Source organism: Lynx rufus, unplaced genomic scaffold (genome assembly GCF_022079265.1).
Source record: "Lynx rufus isolate CCGP_SWC_20201006 ecotype Redwood Valley unplaced genomic scaffold, mLynRuf1.p SCAF_9, whole genome shotgun sequence".
Classification (NCBI taxonomy): Eukaryota; Metazoa; Chordata; class Mammalia; order Carnivora; family Felidae; genus Lynx; species Lynx rufus.
In genome coordinates this window covers 57294270-57319179 of record NW_025814897.1, presented here as the reverse complement: position 1 = coordinate 57319179, position 24910 = coordinate 57294270, and the positions used below count along the sequence as shown (strand labels likewise).

General features: G+C 41.9%; 1 protein-coding gene across 1 annotated transcript in view; it reads right to left on the bottom strand.

Moving 5' to 3' along the window:
* Positions 1 to 24881, bottom strand: part of XRRA1 (X-ray radiation resistance associated 1) — a 61461-nt gene extending 36580 nt beyond the window's left edge. The window contains exons 1-8 of the mRNA XM_047071428.1: positions 24749 to 24881; positions 22625 to 22680; positions 18842 to 18939; positions 14294 to 14478; positions 10920 to 10991; positions 10316 to 10388; positions 7253 to 7350; positions 1938 to 2071 (exon numbers count right to left, since the gene is read on the bottom strand). Of these exons, the coding sequence (XP_046927384.1) occupies positions 1938 to 2071; positions 7253 to 7350; positions 10316 to 10388; positions 10920 to 10991; positions 14294 to 14478; positions 18842 to 18935 (656 nt within the window). The 5' untranslated portion in view covers positions 18936 to 18939; positions 22625 to 22680; positions 24749 to 24881. The remainder of the gene's footprint in view (positions 1 to 1937; positions 2072 to 7252; positions 7351 to 10315; positions 10389 to 10919; positions 10992 to 14293; positions 14479 to 18841; positions 18940 to 22624; positions 22681 to 24748) is intronic.
* Between the last annotated feature and the right edge of the window lie 29 nt (positions 24882 to 24910).

Genomic DNA, 24910 nt, shown 5'->3' with positions numbered 1-24910 from the left:
CTCTCTCTCTCAAAAATAAACAAACATTGAAAAAAAAATTAAAGCCCAGCAGCAGGGATAGGCTTGTAGGCCCCAGTCCAGCAGTGTGAACAGCTTCTGATCTCTTGAGTATCAACCTTCTTCCTTTTTGCTCTTTCCATACCCCTCTTCTCCATTGTGCTCTTCCAGCCCTTCCACCACCTATGTAACCAACTCCCTCCATTTATTATTGCTAATATTTAGGTGTAATAAAGGTACTCTGATTGGTTTTTTTCAAGCGTCCTTATCTTTTAGAACTGTACACTGGATTATTTACAGATGAAACCACATGAATCTGCTATATTCATTTATGGCTGGATACACTTGAGATTTTTCTTAAGAATAATCTAAGGTTGGGTGTGGTGGGGATATAGGTGAAACATGATTGGCTATGACCTCAGAACTGTCAGACAATAATTGCTGGGTGATGGGTAAATGGAGGTTCATTTTGCCATTGACTCTGCTTCTGTGTGTGTTTGGAATTTTCCATAATGAAATGCCACCTATTATCTCTCCCCACTAAAAACAATGAACTACTCTCCATTTGCAATACCTCAAGTGGTTTTTATATTCCTGACTGATACGTGTCTGGTCATAAAGAAAAACTGGTGAAGATGAAGCCAACACTGAGGGAAAAAAAGATCACACCTGTATCCAGCCATAAGTGAATCCAGCACTCACCTTAGCACTTACAGGTACATGAGCCAATAAATTCCCTTTTTGTATAAGCTAGTTTGAGTTGATTTCTGTCACTTGCAAACAAAAGGAGCCTAATGAAATCCCTAATATAATGATCACTATCATTGTCCTAACCCCTTGAGAAACTAACCAACCACTTTCATCTCTGTAATCTCCATCACATCTACCATCATCACAATAAACATTATCACCCTGACTTTCACCTTCACCATCTCTGAATTGGTTAACATCCACTGAATACTTTCTTGTGCAAAAGCACTAGATCATCATCCAGATGCTTCAGATCAAAGATAAGTAAGACAGGGCCTCTGCCCTCACAGTGCTCACAATCTATTTGGGAGACTATATGTATATCATCCATTTATCTATTATACATATATTTATGTATATTTATGAGATGTAAGTCACAATAGAATGTACTAAGTTCTAAAGTAAGAAGGAAAACATTAAATTCAACAGATACTTAGAGAAGGGAGGAAGAAGTATGGTCTAAAACAGTCAGGGAAGCCTTCTGGTAAGGAAAGGAGGAGGGCCTGAGCAGGCCCTTGGAATACATGCAGAATCTACATAAGAAAAGAACATAATGGCCATAAGCATGGTCTCTAGACCATGCTTAAATTCTGACTCAGCCACTTATTAGCAGTTATTTAACATATCTGTGCCTCAATTTCCTCATCTATAAAAGAGGGATAATAATAGGACACCTATTTCATAGGATTGTTGTAAGGATCAAATGAGTTAATATGTATATGTGCTGAGAACCATGTCTGGCACATAGTAAGCACTATGTATATGGCATTATTACGAACAGAGAAAGGACTGGTACATTCTGGTCAGAAAGCATGGCCTGAACAAAGGTGCAAAATGGTAACATACAAAGCATAGTAGGTTTGTGAAGGGGAAAAGTCTGGCAAGAGCAATGTCCACAATTTACCCATGACCAATCAGAGGTAGGGAAAGGGACTTGTTAGATACCTGAACGTCTCCTAATAGCATAGAGGAGTGTGAGGCCACCCATCTGAGGCCTAGTCATTCTTTGGGTCCCTGCTTCCATGACTGTCTTTCTTAGGAACTTCAGTCAGTAGCATTTTCGCTGCTTTGAGCACTTACAGCCTGTCTTTATAGCACTTCTGAGCTGCTCTGGGCTATTTCTTTGCATAACTTGCACCCAAAGGTTCATGAGGGAACACGTGGCATGGACCTTAGAATGTAGAACTTACTGTTCTGTGACAGCCAAATTGAGTGGCAGGGAAGTGAGCCCATTGCCTGTGAGGAGCAGGACACGGAGGTGTGGCAGAATCCCCAGATCACAAATGGCCTCTGCAGTCAGGCTGTTAAAGGAAAGGTCCAGGAACTATGGTACAAAGATAAAAGATGGGAGAGTAGAAGCACTATGCATGACAACGATGCTCATATGTGAGGTGGAAGCTAACTACTTTTTTTTTTTTTTTTAACCTTCTGGGCAGCCCCATCACTCACAAGCCTAAAACCCTCTTGATTCCCTGGATTAACATTCAAGGCCTATTACAGTCCTTTCCCAGCCTATTTTCTAGCTTTAGCTCCCACTGCAAATCTTGATTTGTCCTGTGGTGCTGACCAAAGTGACATCTTTTCCATTCCCTGCATCATCCCACCTAGAGATAACTGCTTGAGCTTTTCACTCAACCAGGAATGCCCTTTCTCCCATGTGTCTGAATCCAAGCCCCAAAAGGGCAACTCAAAAGCTGCATCCTTATAAAATCTTTCCTAATCCCCCAGCCAGATGGAATCTCTCTCTCCCCTGATGTTAAGTGCTTTATCTAGGGGTACTTCTCACAGTCAACCAGGTATCTGATAGTTGGATACACATCTTAAGAATAGGGATATTGGTACATGGATGTACCTAGCATAGTCCTGGCACACAGTGGTGAACTAGACCATAAACTGTCAGGTCAAGGGCCATGCTCCTCTATTGCTATATCCTTGTAATCTAGCATAGGACCTTGCACATAGTAGGTGCATATAAAAAATCAGCTGAAATGAACTGGCTTATGAGGGCAATGACCCAAACTTTCACCTCATTATCAACCAAGGCCACCTAGACTTATGAAATAATTGGGTCAGGGGCCTGTCGGTAAACTGAGTGTCTATGTGCAAAAACAAAGGCGGTTGGGATAAATGGTATCAACTAGTCTTTTTTCTCTCTCTTTTGGGCCTCTCTAGACACTCACTTTAGCACTTATGTATAAATCTGCTTCTTCTCCTCCCCTTCCATCCATACATACCCTTTGAAGCTTAGGGAGGGAGCCAAATCATAAGAGACTCTTAAAACCTGAGACTAAACTGAGGGTTGATGGGGGGTGGGAGGGAGGGGAAAGTGGGTGATGGACATTGAGGAGGGCACCTGTTGGGATGAGCACTGGGTGTTGTATGGAAACCAATTTGACAATAAATTTCATATTAAAAAAATAAAGAAAAGAAAAAGAAAAATATGGGGGGAATTTCAGCATCTTATCCAGCTGGTGAAGGAACAAGGTCTTTGGTCGACAACGTCAGTGTTACACAGTCAGACATATAAACAACTGACTGTAGGTCACTGCCAGAGGAGGACTGGGTTTGGTCTGACTCCACTGTTATAATTATTGTCCCTGTAGATCTGAGTTTGAGTACGGGCCAAATGTGTGATTTGGACAAATGACTTAACCTGAGCTTCCTTATCTACAAAGTAGAAATAATAATGAGTCCTTGGGTGCCTGTGTGGCTCAGTCAGTTAAGTGTCCAACTCTTGATTTCAGCTCAGGTCATGATCTCACAGTTCGTGAGTTGGAGCCCGGCATCAGGCTCTGCACTGACAGCGTGGAGCCTGCTTGGGATTCTCTTTCTCCCTCTCTGCCCCCTCCCCTGCTCGCTCGCTCTCTCTCAAAATAAATAAACTTTAATAATGAGTCCTTATGAGGAATTATGTGGATAAAACCTTTAGCATGAGTTTGCCACATAGTAAGAACTTAGTTAATGTTGGCTGTCATCATTATAACCATCCTTTCATTCAAGAACCTTACACTAAAGGTTGCTTTGTACCAGTCTCTGTCCTCTCTCTGCTAGCTCACAACCTAGTTGGAAAGCTAGATACATACATGTGTCTATTAAGTAGCAATGCTGCTGGGATAGAGGTCTGAACACAGACCAATGGAAGCACACAGGAAGGAATAGTCAGCTCTACCAAAGGATGCAGCAGCTTCACAGAATAGGTGATGCTTGAGTTATCTTCAGAAACTAGTTGGTAGTCACCAAATTGTTGAGGGCAAAAAGACATGCAGTACAGCAAGAAGCATGTACAGAAACCAGGAGGCTAGAGGTAGCCTAGCCTGTTCTGAGAACTGTAAACAGTTTGGGTATGACTAGAGTCTGTGGTATAACAGAGGGCTTGATAAGACTGGGCAGGCCATGAAAGCTATCAAGCACCAAAGGAGTGCTGAGTTCATGCTGCCATCAGCAAATTCCAAGTTTTGAGAGTTCACACAAAGGTGTGATTCCACTTGGCAGGGGCAAAGTGAGAAGCTTTCGAGGAAGAAGACTTGGAAAGCTGGCTCGGATAATCACAGTTTGTAAAGGTGGGGAAAATCCTCTCCCTCGTACCCACATGTGGGCAGTCAATAAGACCTATGGATTCTATCTCCTTAATATCTCTCATTCTTGTTCCCTCCAACTCATTCTTCATGCAGCAACCCTACCTATCATCCACTGGATACTTCAAACTCCTTAGGAAGGCTTCCAAGGCTTCCCACGGTCTCTCTTCTGCCACCTCTCCAGGCTCATCTGTCACTACACTCTACTGTGCTTCACTCTCCATTCCAACCACACTGAGCTGTTTCATCAGTGTTGTAGCTCAGGGGTTGGTAAACTAACGCCTCTGAGCCACATCCATCCTGCTGTCTGTTTTGTAGGGCCTCTGGGCTAAGAATAATTTTCACACTTTTAAATGGTTGAAAAAAGATCAAAGACTAATGTGTGAAAATTATGTGCAATTCAAATTTGAGCATCATAAAGTTTTATTGGAGCACAGCCATGCTCATTTGTTTACATTGTATCTATTGCTACTTTCCTTTATAACAGAAGTAATTATGACAGTTGTGACTAGTTATGACCATACAGAGCACAAACCTTAAAACATTCACTGTCTGGCCTCCTACAGAAAAAGTTTGCTGACCCTTGTCCTAGTTGGTTTGGCTATTCAATATTGGGTCCAAATTTGTTTTCCATAGAATTAAGGGCAGCTCAAAGAAATGAATAGCCTTAGAATCACAGGTCACAGAACTTCATAGCTGGCCCAGAATTAATAGAGGGGGGAGTTTAAGTCCCAGAGAAGGGAAGTGAGTTGGCCAAGGAACTATGTCAGAGTAGTGGCAGAATCAAGACAAGAAACAAGGTCTCCTGACTCTCAGGGCAGGGCTCCAACTGAGCCTTTTTCAGACCTGAATGTAGAAAACCAAATCATGGCAAAGTTAAGTTTTTCTAAATTGACTGCTGAAGAATTCTACTCTTCTGGTGGCAGCCTTTCTGGCAAACAAGAACAGAAGATTCCTAACCTCCTGCATCTGCTGAGTCACATCAAGTTTTATTACACTTCAAAGCATTCATTACTGTGAACTGCAAATTCAGGACTTTTGACAGCTTTATGCTTTTTCTTAGAGAGACCTTGCAAATCATAGAGACAGAAACAAATGATTAGCCAAGAGATTTCCTTTTCTCATTTATATTCGGCATCTTGACTTTGGTCTGCTCTCTTATGTAAATAAATTCCCTTGGGTAAGGCTGGGTCTGCTGGATAAATAATCTTTATCAGAAGGTATCAAACTATGAAGTGGGACATCCAAGACAATCACGGTGAACCATTAGAGCCAAGCTAGTCAGCTGTGGGGTCTGAGCCTATAGTCATGTCCCCTTCCTATGGCCCACTGGCACTTGAAATAGGGGCTTGAAATAGTGGGTGTGAGGAAGACAAGATGCCTGGCACGATGCATGACACACAGGAACTCAAATGACTACTCTTTTAAAAAGTAAAATAACTCCCAGAATGGAAGGTTATAAGAAGCTTCCAGGTCTGTACGTCACAGAAATGGCTACCCGTTTGGCTAATGGCTATCTCTAACATCTGGAATCTCTTTTCCACTGTTTATACTGAAATATTGTATACAATTTTTTTTTTTAACACAGCACAAAATCACACCAGTTGTTATCAATTTACACTCACTCTGTTTTACTGGACTTTTAAGAGCTCTGCTTCCTGGACAATTTTTAGGACCACTCCTATTACAAATCATAGTAAATCACTGCTATCCTCAATATGACTTGAAACCATGGAGAAAAAGTACCATTACATTGAGTATAGCATGTTTTAAGAACACAAGGACATATAATCCATTTTAAGAAGATTGCCATCCCAAGCAGTTAAAACTTTTTAAAACTTTGGCATACAAAGGGCATTAACTCTGAAATATTCACTCTTGTGGAAGGACTCTCTCTCTCTCTTTAGCAAGACTAAGTGAGGCTTTTGTGAAGAGTGGCTGACCCTTCATTAAATAATTTAAGTTATTAACTCTTTGGGGTCAACCCCAAGGTTTATGACATACAGACATTCTGCTGAGATTTGAATCTGAAACACTTCTACTATAAGGCCAACATGTGGGGAAGAGTCCATTATTCAGTGAATCAGCCTGGCCAGATGCCCAATCCCACACCTTGCTCCAATTCTGTGGTTCTCTAATCTCCATGCATGCAGTGCCTCTGAGGTAGTGACATAAGCTTTGTTTCTTTGTGGAAAATGGCCCTAAAGTTTTCATGGAAGTTGAAGAGGTGATTAACTTGAAGTATGAGAACATGCATAGAAAATACATCACTACGGGAAACTTAATTTAGGATAACGACAAGAATACAAACAAATTTTACTGTAATTTTGAATCTGAGATTTAGAGAACAGCTATGGATGTACAAATGTCAAGAGTATACTGTAGAGCTCATAGAATTCATGTTTTATTTCACAGTCCCTCTGGGCCTATGAACTAGGCCTTTAGCCTCTTTATCCGAGCCCACTGGAGCCAATCTGGTTCATTCAGACCAGGATGGGTCTCTGGATTCAGTCCATAATGCCTCTAGTTCAGCTGGTCCAATCTGCTATGTCTAGCACTTAACCTCCAAGGCTCTTTAGCTGCCACTGGATCCAGACCTCCCCTCAAACTCTACTTCCAATAGTATTCTATTTAAACTCGTTTTTTTTGCACAGACTCCTTTGACATGATGTTTGGCATTTATTTTCCCAGACCATGTACAATGGCCATTGGTATGATACAGTGTCACCTATGTATCACTGCTGCCACTACCACTACCCTCATCACCACCACCAACCCTACCACCCTCACCAGAGGACTACTGTCAAGCAAGGGTCTGGCTGTAAAGGCCCAGAGAGCTCCTTCCCAGCAGTTATAATCAGTAGAGACCTCTACACCCATTCCTTACAAGGAAACAGGTGGGCACCAAAAACTCCCTATCTCCAACTTACTTCCAAGAACTTAAAGTCTCCATATTTCACGTAGATGGTTTTGATTCCATTAAGTGCGAGCTCCAGTTCCTTTAAGGCTGGAAATGTATGAAATGCCTCTACAGGAGAAAGAGAAAATCAGCTACTTGTGAAGGACCTTAAGACCTTAAGACAGAGTTAACAGTGGTCATTTACTGGGTTCTCACTGGGTTAGGCCAGGTTTGCGGTCAGGTGCTTTGTACATATGTCCTTTAACTCTCTAACAACACTGAACAATAGGGATTACTACTCTCATTCTACTGCCGAGGAAATCGAAGCTTGGCTAGGCTAAGTGATTTGCTAGAATGGAATCGCTGGGAAATAAAAGGGCCAAGAATTGAATCTAATGTCTAACTCCAAAGCCCACTTAAAAATTATCTTTGTCGGGGCGCCTGGGTGGCGCAGTCGGTTAAGCGTCCGACTTCAGCCAGGTCACGATCTCGCGGTACGGGAGTTCGAGCCCCGCGTCAGGCTCTGGGCTGATGGCTTGGAGCCTGTTTCCGATTCTGTGTCTCCCTCTCTCTCTGCCCCTCCCCCGTTCATGCTCTGTCTCTCTCTGTCCCAAAAAATAAATAAACGTTTAAAAAAAAAAAATTATCTTTGTCATTTCTTATTATAAAAGTAAAACATGCCTACCAAAAAATGTTTAAAAATACAGAAGAATAAAAGTTCCCTTGAATCTCAACACCCAGAGATAACCATTGAAAGTTTCATGTATAATACTCCAGAATTTTTCTCATGTGTACAGTGAAACACACACACCTTGTTACACAAATAGAATCATACCATACACACTGTGACTTGCTTAACGATATGGCTTAAAGATTGTTCCAGGTCAAAACAGGTAGATCTGCATATGTCTGAATTATGTTCCATATTATAGACATACCTTAATTTATTTAACCATTCCCTTATCAATAGCCTTTAGGCTATCTGGACAAAAAATAAGAACACTTTTCCCTTTCTGTATGAGAATTGGACTTTGGGTTAACTTTCTCGCCCTGTTCCCTGGTAACCTGAAACAAATGGTACGGTAACATAGTTAGGCAATATTATTGTGGTAAAAATGATGCCAGACTGGTAAATCACATCTGGACTAGGAGAAACTAGAAATGAACTATAAACATCTGAAGGGGGCATCATAACTTTGGGCTTTGGATGTGTGGTGACTCCCATTATTAGTCATGTCCTTTGCAAGAACTCTAGGAGCCATGTCTATGGAGTATTACAATAGCTATTTGCTCTTGTGGGGAATGAGGCTGCTAATCTAGAGTGGCTTCTACATCTACCCAATGAAGAGTCTTATTCTCTCGGACCTTGGACCTGAGCAGGGGGCTACAGAGAACGGCCCGTGAATGGAGGCACAGACTGCCACATGAACTGCTGTGAGGAGTGCACCAAAGAGCACCTACAGATGCTGTGCTGCTGGGACACTGCATGGAATGACTTAGAGCCTTCTGGTGTCAAGTGGGGTCTATGGTGGTCTTGTGAGTCAGAATGTTCAGTAGAGCCTAAGAAAAAGACTGCTTGGTAGGTATTTCAGGATGTTTCCAATGAACGTCCTTGTACAAGTTTGTTTCTGTAGGATAAATTCCTGAAAGTGAAACTACTTGATTAAAGGCAATGACTACTTTGACACTGCCAAACTGTCTTCCAAAGATGTTGCCCCAATTTATTACACTTCTGCCAGTGAATATGAAAGTATCCATGTCCCCATCAATGCTGGCTGTCATCAATCAGTCCTCATTTTTGCCAATATTTGATAGGCAAAATATAGGATTGTGATGCTGTTAATTATTAGTGAGGTTGAGCATCTTTTCATAGGCCTATTGGCCTTTGTATTTCAAGCCCATGTTCCTGATAGACCACCCTGTTTCCTCAAGGGCAGAGACTGTGTCACATGCTTCTTTAAAAACATCCCTCACATTCAACCATTAAAAACTGACCTCACCATATTTTCCCCTAAACTTGCCTCTCCTCTAGTGTTCTCTGTCTCAGTGAACCCTTTGGTTCCTTCCTCTTTCCATATGCCCAGTAGCTACCAAATCCTGTTATTTCTACCTCTCCTGAATCTCTCTTGCAATCCTCCTTACCCCAACTGCCTAGCTCAGGCCTCCCCACCCCTCCCCTGGAAAAAATGAAATCATCTCCCAGATTTTCTGGTCCCTGTCTTCTTATCATTTACTTTCCTCATGGCTACCACTGAGCCTCTCTACTTACAAGCGTTTCAAGGCTCTCTTCTGCCTGCAGGATTAGCAACAACTCAGGGCTCTTGATACTCTAGTCCCTGCCAAGCTTTCTAGAATCCATTTTGCCCTACTCACATGCCTTGCAAACATACAAAGCCTCTGCAGGGTCCTGATCAGGCACTGCTGTCCCACGTCTGCTCCATTGGCCTGAAATACCTTCTGATTCCTGAGGTGCTCCTGTTCATTTTTTAGGTCTCTCTGCTCAGTGCCCCCTTCCTCAGAAGTTTCTCCTGACACTCTGGTCTGGGTTGATGTCTTGCATATATGCTTGCGTATTTTCTGATTCCCTCTATTACTGCACTTACCATATCCTGCTATAACTGTGTTTGAACCAATTTTTCCCAACAAACTAAGCTCACCAGAACAGAACTGGACCCATTCATTTCTAAAAGCCAAGCACTCACATAGTCCTGACACCCAGCAGGGGTCGCTATGGACTTGCTGACTAAACAAGAAGGCTTTATGCTCCTATAGGAATTCTTATAAGCTTAAAAGCATTTTTATATACCTGTCTCATCTCACCCTACAAGGCATCCTACCTTGGGGAGGAAGAAAGGAAAGGAATTATCTCCATTTACAGGAAGAGAAGCACCAGCTCACAGAGAAATGCTCTGAAGGAGGTAGTGCCAGCTCTAGGTTGAAATCCCAGTCCAGCGGTTCTCCAGAACCCAGCCTATCACACTCCAAAAAAGAGATGAGCAGCCAGTCATGGATGGACTGACAGGGAAGTTCTAACACAAGCGACTGGCTGTGCTGGCTAAGATGCAGAAGATAGTTTTCAGGAAAAAAAGCTTACCTAAAGGCAGCAGGTTTTCTGAGGCATTGATGTAAATCACTGAGTGAAAATGCTTGAAGTCCTTTTCCTTAGCCTGTGGGAAAGCATTTCAAAAGAACACAAGATTTGTTCCCTGCCTGGAGGCCTTGCCAAAGCTCCGAACTGCTATCAGAAGGAGCAAAGACCTACAGGGATAAGCTATATTCTTAGCAAAGAGCACCCACTTGCTGAGGGCCAGAATGACTTTTCTGCTTCTTTTTTTCTATTATGAAATAGTTCAAATGTTCAGAAAAGTTTAGAGAATGAAACTCTGAAGACCCCTGTAACCACTATCCCCCTTTAATAAATATGAAGATTTTATGGCCTTTCCTTCAATTTTCCTAACAGAATTCTATGACAAATTCAAACCAACTCCCACAATGCTGCTTCCTTTAATTCACCTCACATGGGCCAATGGCTTAGAGCAAAAGATTGTATCTAAATGTTGTTTCCACACAGCGAGTCTTTGGCCCTCCCCACCCCCTAGTCCCTAGTCCTCAGGGACTCTGGTGGTACAGTGGACAAACAGCCAGAAGCCACCTCAGGTCTGGCTCATCTCAGTCCCATCTCTGCTGGCTGGCCCTACCTTGGAGAACTTCAGGCCGCTCACGTTAATGTTGCACAGGTCTGATGGCTTCCTTACACAATGGTGCTTCAGCTGGAACACAGTGCAGAGAGTCAGCTCTCAAGGCCCCAACAAAGTTTAATAATTGGCCAAAACAACAAATGACCCCCTGTTGAGAAAGGCGGCGTGGTACAGTGCAAAGAGCATGGGCTTTGGGAGTTGCTCAGAACAGGGCTGCCACCTCAGCCCTTCTACCTCTAAGTTTCCCATCTGCAAGATGGGGATAGTCACACTGACTTTATAGCATTCTTAGGAGGATCCCTTCATCTCTGTTCCTTCCCTGTCTTTTCTGAGCCCCACTTTTTCTGCCTGATTCTTTAAAAAAAAAAATCTGTATTTCTGGGGCTTTACCAATCTCACTACATGTATAATAATTTGCCTGGTTGTTCGTTTGTTCACTCTTTAATTCACTAAATACTTACTAAGCATTACTTTGAGCCATGTATTGTGCTAAATATATCAATACATTTTCTTCTAATCCTAACTAAACCCTTTGACATAAATATGATCATTTTCCTTTTTAAATGAGAGAAATAAGGTTAAGAGAGAAAAAATGCCTTGCCTAAGGTCCCACACGCAGTAAGTGATAGATGATTTGAATCCACTCTGTGCTCTTTTGACTACCATATGTTGCTCCTTATAAGTAAAAAGTTTGAAGACAATCTCAATATTGGAGCTTCTATTTCTGTTTGACCAAACTTCACTCTTTTTTCTGTTAATAATTTTGTTATAGCATCTATTGTGTTTAGGCATGGAATTAAGCATTTTGAATATTCTAATAACAGCATAGAAGCCAAGTAGCAAGTATTTATAAATGTGACACTTATTTTTTACAGATTTATTTATTTTAAGTAATTTCTACACACAACATGGGGCTTGAACTCACAACCCTGAGATCAAGAGTCAGATGCTTTACTGACTAAGCCAGCCAGGCACCCCTAAATGTGATAAATATTTTAAAGGAGAAATTCAAGATGCTACAGGAGACAAGAACGGAAGGCCCTAACCTCAGTATGAAAGTGAGGAAATATTTAGTTGAGAAAGTACTATTTCAGGTGAGACCCAAAAGGTAAGTAGGAGTTGGTCCCATGGAAGTGGGTGGCAGGCCTGTGAAAGCTATCAGGGCAAGAAACAGCCAGGTGCTTTTGAGAGGATGAAAAACAACAACGGAAGGGAGGCAGCCTGGGTCCATACTGACTGATCCAACTGGATCACCTGGGTCCATACTGACTGTGTAAAGGAGTGTGGATTTTGTCCTACAGTCAGTGGAAAGCTAACAGACTTTTTTTTTTTTTTTTGCAAGAGCTGACAGCAATTTTATAAAAATAGCTTTGTCCACTACACACAGAAAAGATGATGAGAGACCAATACACCAGACATTGTTAATTACCTTCCCTAGAGCTAGTTCTCTACTACTTCCATATTAAAGAATCCCAAAGTTATTCACACTTCTCTGAGTGGATGTGTCCTTAGGCCCAAGCTCCAAGGATAAGTCCTGACTGTCTAATTCAAGCTTGGAGGTCATGTTCCCCTAACTAATGACTGTTGGGACCTATGCTATAGGTCTAGCCAATGAAACAGACACTGGCTGCTGGGGGTGGGAGGCCAGTTCTGGGGAGCTCTTTCTTATTTATGAAAATAGACATAAGACAGTGACAATCCTTTTTGTACCTCTGGATGTCATTCTTTATATGTGATGACTGGAGTTGCTGCAGCCATCTTGGGATCATGAAGGCAATTAGCCCAAGAGGACAAGTTAACATGCTAAGGAAATAAGAGCAGAAAGATGAAGGAATCTGGGCCTTTAACACTAAACTCACCTACCCTGGAATAACAATGCCCCTGGCTTCCTTTATGTGAAATAAAAGCATCCTAGTTGGTTCAAACTAGTTAGGAGGTCATTGAATTAATCTAATAAAAAATGATGGTTGTTCAGATTAGGGTAGAGACAGTGGTGATTAGGAAAATAAAGATTTTAAAACTATTTAACAGAAGTGCCAGGCTTGGTAGTGGTGGGAGTGGGGTGGTAAGGGAGAGGCAAGTGTCGAGCTAACCCCAAGTTACTGGCTTGCTGCCATTACTGAGGCAGTATAGTAAAAAGAAAAAGGGTATGTCCTGCGACTTGGAGTAAGGGGATTGGCACAGCTCAATATGAGGTGCCAGTGGAACATTCAAGTAAAACTATCCACCAGATAGGTAGGTATCCCATCACTCTGAAAAACACCGTATTGCTTCTGCCATATAAAGGAGCAACATGGGTAACAAACCATGTCAATTAATGTGGCAATATATATGTGTGAGAAACAAAAGGGAAAAGAAGACTACTATAGTAAGTGTTTCTGCCCTTCCTCAGTACTGTTGTTTCAGTCCTCCGCACCCCCCAGTGAGAAGTGGACATTGTGATGGAAGGAAATACCATGGGACTCTGTAAAAAGCTTACACTACCCACTTGAGGTGAGATGCAACCTCAGAGCTTCCTCCTCAAAGCTCTCTGTAAACATCTGATCTGTGTAGAAAGCCACCTGTTGAGAACCATAAGTAGAGCCTGAGAACAGAGTAGAATGCTGGATAGTTCTTCATAGGGAGTTAGGCAAACTGGACTAGATATTAATATTGGTTTACAAATTTGTCTTTCTTTGCCAAGCCACTGAGGCATTGCACAGAGCAGATGTGATCTACCTGGCTGGTCTCCAATACAGCCACCCCAGTCTTCTTCATAAAGTCTGCCCCAGGTACTAGGTACTATCTGATCAGCTCCCCTAGACTTCAGTGAGATACTAAACCCAAAGGACAAAGTCTGTGGAGTGTGGAATTTCCCCAGTCCCTCCATTCCTGGAAAACGGGAATCTCCACCCTCTACCAGGTACAGGAATGGGATTTTCAATTTACTGTTCCCCTGACCTACTCCTTTGCCTTTCTAACTCAATTAAATTTTTACCTGATATACTATAAAGGCACAGGCTTTGGAGTCAGTAGACCAGAGTTCTCATCCTGAGTAGTTCTAATAATGAATAGACCAGAGTTCTAATTATTAGCTATGGGACCATGGCCAAGGCATATTACTTCTTGGGGTCTCAGTTTTCCCATCTGCACACTGGCAACAACATAATAGGGACAATAATACCTATCTCACAAGGTGGATATAAAGAAAGTTTACATGTAAAGAAAGCTTTGGGTCCCTTCATCATCCTGACTGTACTCAGTCAAGATCACTCTAATAGTTTGGGGTGGGTTCGGGGTAGTTGTACCAGAGTGGAACAGGGCAAGTCCTTGTCTCCCATCAAGACAGTCATCAGCTGATGCTGCCAGCCACTCCAGGATATATTCACTCTCACCAGAAAAGCCTGGTCCAGTATGTGTCCAGGAACATCCTCTTGTTTTTCATGTAGAGATCCTTTCTTCCCCCTGACCTCAAAAGAAACCTTCTTCTGGCTTTCCTGACCTTCAGCTGGTGCCTCAAGCACATTCTTGGGCTTCTTCTTGAGGTTACATTTCCGAGCCACTAACCAGTGTCCTCGGCCTGTTGAGAAGATCAGAAAAATGAGAAGGAGCAAACTCCCCTAAAAGCTACAACTAGTGTGCTTACAGAGTATTTACCTGTAATACCAAAACCAAAAATAGCTCCACATTACCTGATATGCACCAGATACTGTGCTGCTGCTGGTGAGGTGTGTCTGCATACCCACCTCATTTAATTGGCCCCAAACCCCACTGAAAGACATGTTACTGTCCCTGTTTTACAGATGAAAAGGCTAAGACTCAAAGAGGTGGAATGACCTCCTCAATTCCTTACTCCACACTTTTGTCTCTAAATGCTAATTTTCCTTTTAAGACCCCAGATCAAGTATCTCCTGTTTTACAAAGCCTTCTCTGACTCTCCTCAGCAGACTTGATTATTCTTTCCTACACTGGCTACTCTCCCATCTCTCATCTCTTGGCTAGAGCTAAATGAGTGGAGTCAACTCATCAGGCTCCATTTTGCTGGACTTTACCTTGGATCCCATTATTATAGGGGAAAGGTTATATTAGGAGCTCAGGATAAGAAGATGACAGTTCTGGGGTGCCTGATGGCTCAGTCAGTTAACGTGTCCAACTCTTGATCTCAGCTTAGGCCCTGATCTCAGGGTTGTGAGTTTAAGCCCTGCATTGAGCTCCATGCCAAAAGAAAATGATAGGACAGTTGGCACTTAAAAAAAACTCAATACATTTTACTGTGTTAAGAACTCAAAAATTTGTGTAAGCAAAAAAGAATATGAGGTTTACTAGTAAGTTCACCTAACAAATCATGACAACATTCTAGAATCTGTGCCCTCCTACATCAGTTTATTTGTTCCAAGGCATTCATTGCAATCTGTAATTATTTTGTTTGCTTGTTTTTTGTCTGCTTTGCCCTGCAGAGACTTTGATTTGTCACAGTATTCCCAAGGCCTACGTAGAATTTCCCATATTGTGAGTATGGCTGAATGAATGCTGAGCCATAGCCCCTACCCACAATTACTCATCCAGACCTTTTCTGAGCATCAACATTGTGCTAGGAGCTAGGGCTGTGGAGATGAGTAAGACAGAGGCCCTGACTCAAAGAGCTTAATAATAGAAGGGGTACTGTAAAAGCACTGAAAGGGGAGCTACCAGCCTAGGCAAAGCTAGATCTAGTAAGTTTAAGGTTGACTAGATGGAGATGGAAAAGACAGGTATCCTGGGCAGAGGGAAGAGCACAAGAAGTACCCAGAAGCAAAAAAGATCAGGAGCATGCAGAAGAACAGCACAGAGCTGTGGGAATCAGCTCAGTGCCTCTGAGCATTGACTCCCTGTCCTCATAGTCCACTATCCTGCTTCAGGGGCTTGCCCTGACTCAACCTGCCTCTTGGATGCAGCTCCTGCCCTATGTCTGCCATGAACCATCTCCCACTCCGGGCCTGACATTCCAGATAATCCATTTCTCAGGGTTGTCCCCATCTGGGGCATAGACCTTTGTCCTATTCTAATAGCCCTCCCAGAGACTCCAGTGTGAGTTAGTGCCCAAATTCCCAACATGACCAGAAAGTAAGGCTCAGACTGTGTAGAAGATGAACATGAGGGAAAAGAGATGAGGCTAAGGAGGTCAGGAGACTCAGATCAGAAAAGGTCTGGAGGATCAGAATAAGGAGATTGGTTTTTTGATTTTTGTTTGTTTGTTCTTTATGAGACAGCAAGCGAGAGAATCTTTCTGACACTACAGAGACTGACAGGGGGCTCGATCTCATGAACTGGGAGATTATGACCTAGTAGGACGCTTAACTAACTGAGCCACCCAGGTATCCCAAGAAGCTTGGGTTTTAAAGGGGTAGACTTTTAGCACAAAGAGTATCCATGGGAATGTTCCCCCCACTGTATTTTTTCATTTTGAGATGACATAAGACTTCTAGAAAAGTTGTGAAAATAATAGTTTCTCTACAGGTTTCACCCAGTTCCCCCAATGTTAACATCTTAAATAATCATAATGATTGAAGGCAAAAAATTAACACTGGTACGTCAGTAACTAATCCAAAGCCTCCTTTGAATTTTGCCAGATTTCTCACTAATGTCCCCTTTCTGTTTCCAGGGTATCTCACATTTCATTTAGTTGTCATGTCTCCTTAGAATCTCCCAATCTGTGACACTTCTTCAGTCTTTCTTTTTTTCTGTGATCTTGACACTTTTGAAGAGGACTGGTCAATTATTTTATAGAATGTCCCTCAATTTGAATTTGTTGTATGCTTTCCTATAATTAGACTAAGGTTCTGTGCTTTGGCAAAACTAGCACAGAAGTGATGCTGTGCCCTTCTCAGTGCATGATATCAGATGACAGGTGATATCAATATATCTGATTACTGGTGATGTTAATTTTGATCACTTGGTTAGGGTGGTGGTTCCAACTTCCCTACTGAGAAGTTATTATTTTTCACTTTGTAATTAATAAAGATACCTTGAGACTATGCAAATGTCCTGTTCCTCACCATACTTTGACCCACTAATACTAGCATCTGTGATGGTTGATTTTATATGTCAATTGGCTAGGCCATGGTAAACAGTTATTCAATCAAACACTAATCTAGGTGTTGCTGTCAATGTATTTTGTAGATGTGGCTAACATCTGCAATCAGTTGACTTTAAGTAAAGGAAACTATCCTCAATAATGTACATGGGCCTCACTCAATCAGTTGAAAAAACTTAAAAGCAAAACCTGAGGTTTTCCAAAGGAGGAAAAACTGTTGCCTTAAGACCTCAGCATCAGATCTTCCCTACAGATTTCAGTCTTGCCAGCATATTATTCATAATTATGCCAGCATAATTTCATAAGCCAATTCCATAATACACATATGTATATGAAAACAGAATGAGTAGGATATAAATACGTATCCTATTGGTTCTATTTCTCTGGAGAATCCTGATACACAACCATAGAAGCTTCTTATCTGTAAAAAGTATTATTGTGATGTTTTAACAGTGATTTTCTATTTCCTTCATTCCTTCTTCATGCATTAACTGAAATTCTACTGTAGGAAGAGTTGTTCCTTTTCCTACACTTATTTAAATATTCAAATATTTATTTTTATCAGTATGGGCTCATGCATATTTATTTACAACCCAATTCTACCTTTATTTATTTTGTTGTTTAGGTTGTCCCAGCTTTGGCCACTGGGAGCTTCTTCAGGTTAGCTCCTATGTCCTTCTTATACACCCTCCTCATTTTTTCTGAGCACTTCTGTACTTTCTATTACTATACAACGTTCCAGGTACAATTTGTATTTTTCTGGCCCCAGCCCTGGAAACAATGTTTTCTCTGAGGAGCCCCGGCTCTTTTACTGGAGAATCATATTCAGAAACCAGGATCTAAGCAGCAGGCATACTCTTTGCAACTGAGGTGTCACTGCTCTCAGTAGCCTAGGAAATATACATACATATACTAACACACGCAGATGCACATGGCTATATTTATTTCTCTATCTCTCTGTGTGTGTAAGGGGGTGTGGGTATAAAATTATGAGCTCATACTGAGAGCCCCACAGGAGGGTTTGTAGGTGGCCAAAGAAGGTCTCTACGTGAAAAAAGAAATCACTCTAGAGAAGTGGGGAGGATGGATTGGAGGAGAAAGTTCTTCCAGTATTCCACATACAGAATAACCAGCAAGTCATTTCATCTGGAGTAAACAAGGGATACTTCCCCCTTGCTCTACCCTTTCAAAGTAACAAATTCAATCTAGTCAACTCCTACTTCTTGGCAGTGTTGCATCCGTAGGGCTCTGCTCAGTGTTATGAGGAGTCCCTGCCCCATGGGAGTTTTTAACTAGATGAATGTGTGAAAAACTACTTAGCAGAGTCATTTTATTTAGCCATTTTATTTAGGAGCTTGGCAGAATATGATTACTCAACAAATAATAAACACAGAGAAGAAGACGGCTCACAAGAGAGGATGGTCACTGAGGGCTGGAGTAGCTAGACACAGCTTACTGGAAGAGCTGGGTCTTATGGGATGGGAAAAAGTCTGGATAACTAGAATGATAGCTGGAACATTCTGGGCAAATAAAACAAGCTATGTGAAAAGAAAACACTACAGAATAGGGCATATGTAAAGGAATGGGGTTGTAGCAAAGGATAAGGGAAGGTTAGACTCTGAATACAGAATATCAGGTAAAGAAGCCAGCAATGAGAAGTAACTGAACAGAAGGGAACACTATGGTTAGATGTGCACTTAGAAAGCTCCCTGAGAATTCAGAGAGAAAATGGATGGGAAGGGATGAGGTTGGGTAGAGCTGGGGAGAGGAGTAAATTGGGTTGGAGAGAAAGGAGTGGATATGAGGTCATTCTGAAGTAGGAGAAAGGTGTCAATTGAAGCCCAAGTATCAATTAGAGAAGTCACCTGACCTTCTTCTGGCATCCGAAGGAGATTTTTGGCTGGAAAGCAGTTGTTCAAATAAGGCTTCCCGTTATCCAGCTTATAGATTCCTGAGGAAGCCATCTCCCTAAGAGTCAAGCAAGGAAAGTAAGGGAGTGTGAGAAGGGGCAACATAGCTCTCTCACCAAACACAGCTTGTGAGCCCACCAGCACCATCATACCTGAAATATGCTCTATTTCTGAGACCCAAAAGGCCCCTCTCCTGTAATGGGCTGGACTTTTTTTTTTTTTAAAGTAGGCTTCAGACCCAACAAGGAGCCCAACATAGCACTTGATGCGGGGCTCCAATTCATGACCCTGAGATCTAGAGTGGAATGCTAAACTGACTGAGCTACCCAGGCATCCCCTCCCCCACCCTTTTTAAGAAAAATGGACTGGTCCTTCAAATGGAGAGGGAGAGAGGGAGACCAAGGCCCTGGGTTTTTTGGTTCAAATCACTCCTAACTCAGTGGAACACTAAAAAGACCACCTTTGGGCTCAGACAGACTTGGTCTAAATCCTGACTACCTTTCCCCACCCTGTGACTGTACCCCTCTGAACGTCGGTTTCCTCACCCATAAAATGGGAGTAATAACACCCACCTTAACAGACAGAAGGGAGGATCAAGTTAGGAAGGTAGTGCCTATGTTGGCATGAGCACTGGGTGTTATGTGTAAGTAATGAATTACTGGAATCTTCTCCTGAAGCCAGGACTACACTGTATGTTAACTTGAGAATAAATTAAAAAAAAAAAGGTAGTGCCTAGTACCTTTTAAGTGCTTACTAGAAATGTTCTTTGTTTTAACAGACTTCAGGAAAGAGGGAGTTCACATTTTAGACAAGATTATGTGCTGTGCAAGTAATGAAATTTGAACCACATAAACAGGATTTGAGAGATGAACTGAGATTGCTAATAGAGAAAAGGATAAGCATTCCAAACAAAAAGGGCCACAGGACCAAATGCATGGTAGTGGGCACTTGTGGCACAGTAAAGAAACCACCTGACCTAGGAAGGAGAAGGATGTGTGTTTGAGAGTTTTGGACAATAAGGCTGGACAGAGAGGATGCTGCCTGCTCTCAAAGGCTTTCAGTGCCAGGCTAGGAGCTCAGGCTTCCCCTTGTAGGTAACTGAGAGCTATGGACAGTATCTGAGCTGGGGAAAACCATGACCCAAGCTGTGCTTTGGAAAGAGAGGTCTGAGAAAAATAATGCTAGGTGAGATGGGATTCCATTAACTGGTCACTGGGTCAAGACAATTCTAGCTCAGGAAGACTGTTTCATTGTACTGTTTTTATTAAACCTTTCACTATCTCCCACCTAGAATACTAAAACAGTCTTCTTCATTGGATTCCCACTGAGCGAACTTGAGCCTGCTCTTGAAGGCCCCTGGAGTCCCATGTCCTAACCTTTCCAGCTCCGGTCAGCACTGCCCATCAGGCTCATAGAAATAATTTATATATATGTATGTATATATGTATATATATATATGTATGTATGTGTATATATGTATGTATATGTATATATATACACACATACATATATATATGATTTTAAATTTTTTAGTAGCCACTTACATATTTTTCATTTATAGAACATCTCTTTTTGGACAGCAACATTGCAGATACTCAGTACCATATTGTAGCCAATGACTAGTATTTGGACAGGACAGGTCCAAAGCTCATTTCTCCCAATTCTCAAGCTAATGCATTTTCTGTACTGAGCATGACCTTATTTTCTGTATCAGAAATAAGTGCCTTATAACATACATGGGCCATTTAAACATCGTATTTTGATTTAAAAAGAAATATCACTGGTGGTCCTGATGCATTTTGGGGAGGAGATTCTTCTAGATAAGCCCTTCCCAGAGACCCAACACTTCTGGAAACTCTACCAGTAGCTTACCAATGAACAGTTTTAAATGAGGATGGCTTTCTAGACATAAGATGCTAATTGCAATCGTTGAGATTTATATTTTTCTGAGAACAAGATTTTTGGCTAAAAGTTCTTTCAGAGAGTACATTACTAGAAAAGATCAAATTGGTGGCCCAGCTCTAGGAGATAGAAGTTCTTACAATATGTATTAGCTTGACCCCTGTCATAGAATCATTTTCTATTCTTCAAACACATTCATTCTTCCCTAGCTGTGTTCCTTTGGCCTAAAATAGCCTTCTCCATCTTGTTCATCTGGTTAATCTCATGCTTTAAGATTCAGTTCAAATGCTACTTCTGTAAGGAATAAATCTCTAATCAATGACCCAAATTTCTTAAACCTTGAGCTCTTAAGAGATTTGAGATTTTTCTTTAAAGAAAGCCAGCCAGGGAACTTGGCTGGCTCAGTCAATAGAGTGTGTGGCACTTGATCTCAGGGTTGTAGGTTCGAGCCCCATGTTGGGTACAGAGATTACTTAAAAATAAAGTCTTAAAAAAAAAAAAATAAAGAGATCCAGCCATTCCCAGATCTGCCTTGGAACAGCTTCAGAAAACTTGGGGTAGCAGAGGTTTTGGAACCTGTACATTCCTGGCTAGGGCAAGGATATGGTCCCTGAGATGGAGGGTACAGGACAAAATTCAGTAAAAGGAAGGAGCAGAGTGAGAAGATAGGATCAGGTGTCCTGAGAAAATGTTTCTGGGAAGTGACAAATATGCAAGGTAGAGTGATGCAGTAAGAAGGGCAACAATTTTAGAGATCAGAGGCTTAAATCTGAGTCTAGTTGCTAACACTAAGCTGAATGACCTTAGGCAATACCTTTACCTCTTTGTATCTCAAATTTCTCACATGTAACTGAAGATAAAAACCTGTGTCTTGGAGAATTATTGTAAGAATTAAATGAGGTAATAAATTTTTAAAAAGCTTCTTTCTAGACCCAGTCCAGATGCCACCTTTTCTGCAATGCCTTCACTGAACCTTACAGAGGGAAATAGCTGCTGCTTTGACTAAACACTGGAGTATTTCTTCTCTCTTTCATGGCTGGAGCCCTTTCTATCTCATAAGGTTACTAACAATCATGAAGGGGTTCCTTCAATGGCCCGTGAACCTCCACGTCTGGAAACATATCCAATTCACTGTTTCTTCTTCCACCTTTGGAATGCTCATAGGAAATCCCAATAAATGTGTGTGAGCCAAACGAAGAATATGATGTACTCCCAGGGCCGAGGAGTTTTTATACATATTTCTGATATCCCCAGCTATACTCTAAATTCCTTTAGAGGAAGGAGAACACCTATGGTGTTCATTTCTTTACTCCCATTACCTAACACAGCACCTGGCACATAATAGATTCCACAATTATCTGTGGAATGAGTGTTGTTGGTATCTCCTTTGGTTCAACACAGGGCACTGAATTTCCAAAAAGGATTGGATGCCCTTCCTAGGTGTTCACACAACATCTTATACTTCTAGTATAGTGCTTACCACTTTTCTTTGCTCCCTTTACCAACTTTTGCTCCCCTTACCAACTTCTCACCTGCCGTGGGACCTATGATACCTTATTCACCTATGTAATTCCAGAGCCTGGCACAGAACCTAGTATTCACTAAAAATGTGTTGGGAAGATGAATGGATTGACAGATGGATGGAAAAAGATCAATAGTGAGTCAGTCAATCTGTTTTTCAGTAATCTCTGTTGTGACCCACCACACCTATCTGCTACATAGGTGAATGAATGAATGAGTAAACAGCTGGCTGGGGAATGTTAGAGATGATGACTGTTGGGAAAAGACTCCAGTAACTTACAAAATATGGGAACCTTGTTTCTGATCTGCAGGGTACTTACTTGATCTTTGATCTTGGGAAAGACCCTTTGACTTCCTTTTTTTTTTGTTTCTTCACCTGTAAAAGAGATATTATACTCTTTCTTAGCCTGTCATTCAGACCTCTTGTATTTTCTCATTAATTACATCTTAATGTGACCCTCTGCTCCAAAATGTGTCTCAGCTGGGGCCTAAAAAAAAATACCAAAAAACTAAAGATCCCATAAATACAAAAAGACAGAAACATGGATGAGAAGGCGAAACGAGAGTAATTTTATGACGATGGGGTGGAGCTAGAGTGCTTAAATAAGTTGTGCAAGTCACGAATCAGGAAGGAAAGGATCATTTATACAATCACTAATGCAAAATATATTTATACATGATAAAAACTGCAAAAACAGAGTTGGAAGATAAGACACTGTCTGGGAAAAGATATTTGGCATACATATACAAAGGATGAATCAGACTCAGACTTGTGGAGAGCATACAGACCTGGACACAACTAATCCTAGAAATTCCAGTTCCATATGAAGAATACCAGGTAAGGAGGTGTGGATTTACAACTAGTGGGCTAGGAAGGGCACATAATCACCACATTACATTGTCTAGAAAGTAACTCTAAAGCAAGTATGAACTTTACCTGGATGGTGGAAAAAAGAAAGTCCAAATTCCAGACTCAGAGGCCACCTGCTTAGTTAGCTTCAGCTACCTCGGGTCTCTATCTCAAACTTGAAGCAGCTAATCTCAGCCTAATTGTAAGGCCTCCCAGCTCCAACACACACAGAGTAATGGTGCTCATTTGCATACATGTGCCTTCCATCCTTTTGGCCTATGACACATCTGCCCCTCTTCTTTGCCTGGCTCACAGAGGCAACTTTACTGTATCTCCCCCTCCTCATGTTGACCCTTCTCTGTGCTACCACCTCAGCCCACCTCTTAATGGAAACACTCCATCATGCTGTAGTATAATGGCCTGCTTACGTGTCCGTTCCCCACTCCTCACACCCCCAATCCCAGGCTGTGAGCCCCTCAAAGGCCAGGCCTAGGTCCTACCTATATCTTTATCCCCAGCACTTCATACAGGGTCTGGCCCATTGAAGGGATGCAATGAGTGTTTACTGAACTAAACTGAACTATAAACACAATGCCAAGGAGGTCTTCATTCTGTCTGCAAAGAAGGAAAAACTAAGGATCAGGAAAGGTTTCACAGGGCAAATGACATTAGAGCTGGGTCTTGAAAAATGAAAAGATGTAAAAGAGAAACAGTAAAAAGCTACAGGAGCATCTTCCTGGATTGCTTCACAGGTGAAGCAATCCCATCTAATATTATTTAGTGATAATTATTATCACGTTAGCTTCACCAAGACAGGTGTTTAGCCCATTATTTAGAAATATATCCCCAGTTACCAAAACAGTGACTGCTAAATAGTAAGCACTCGGTAAGCATTTGTTCAATTATTCGGACACTTAGTAGGGATTAATGGAGATAAAAACAAAAACAAGCGATGCAATGTAAGAGTTCATAGTATAATATAATCCCGTTATGTGATAACTCTAGGTCACTAGAGTAGACGTTCCAAGAGAGAGTAGGGAACAAGTCTGTCTTGATCCTCCAGTCCCCCTTGGTACACTTCTGAGCAATGTTGGTTCTCAATAAATATTTATGGAAAAGGTGAATAGAAAGGTGAATAGAAATTATTTAACAAAAATGAATAGAAAATGTAGAATACTCTTACATCCTAAAACTATTAAAAGTAGAGTGGCAGAAGGAACATACCACGCGTTTTGACGTCAAAAACCCCTGGCTTCTAAACCAGGTCCGGATACACGTTATTTGGCCTTGGTAAGTTTCTTAGTTTCCTCATCTGCCACTAATTGCAGGGGCTGTTAGTGGACTACCTGACAGGACGGATATAATAAATGCACACAGTACACAGCCTGGCAGACGGTGGATATTCCGTGAATGCGAGTTCCCTATAACACGAAAACGTTACTGACACCTAAGAGGACAGTACTAGAGAGAATAACCAGTAAGTACTGTAACGGGGCTAGGAAGGACGAAGGAAGAGTTCCTGCCGCCTCTTTGGAAACTCTTCTGGAGCAGAGGAGACTCTAACCCCTCACACAAACTAAGTTTCCAGCCGCACCTGCCTCCGTCGTCGCTTCCGCCTCCGAGGCGTCCGCGGAGGCCGCGTCCGGACAAGACGGGCTGCGCGCCCGCGACCCTCCCGGGAATCTCGGAGCCTCTCCACGGTGGCGCCTACCACTACCTTCTCCACCCCCTTGGTAACCGCGCCTCTGCGGCAGGC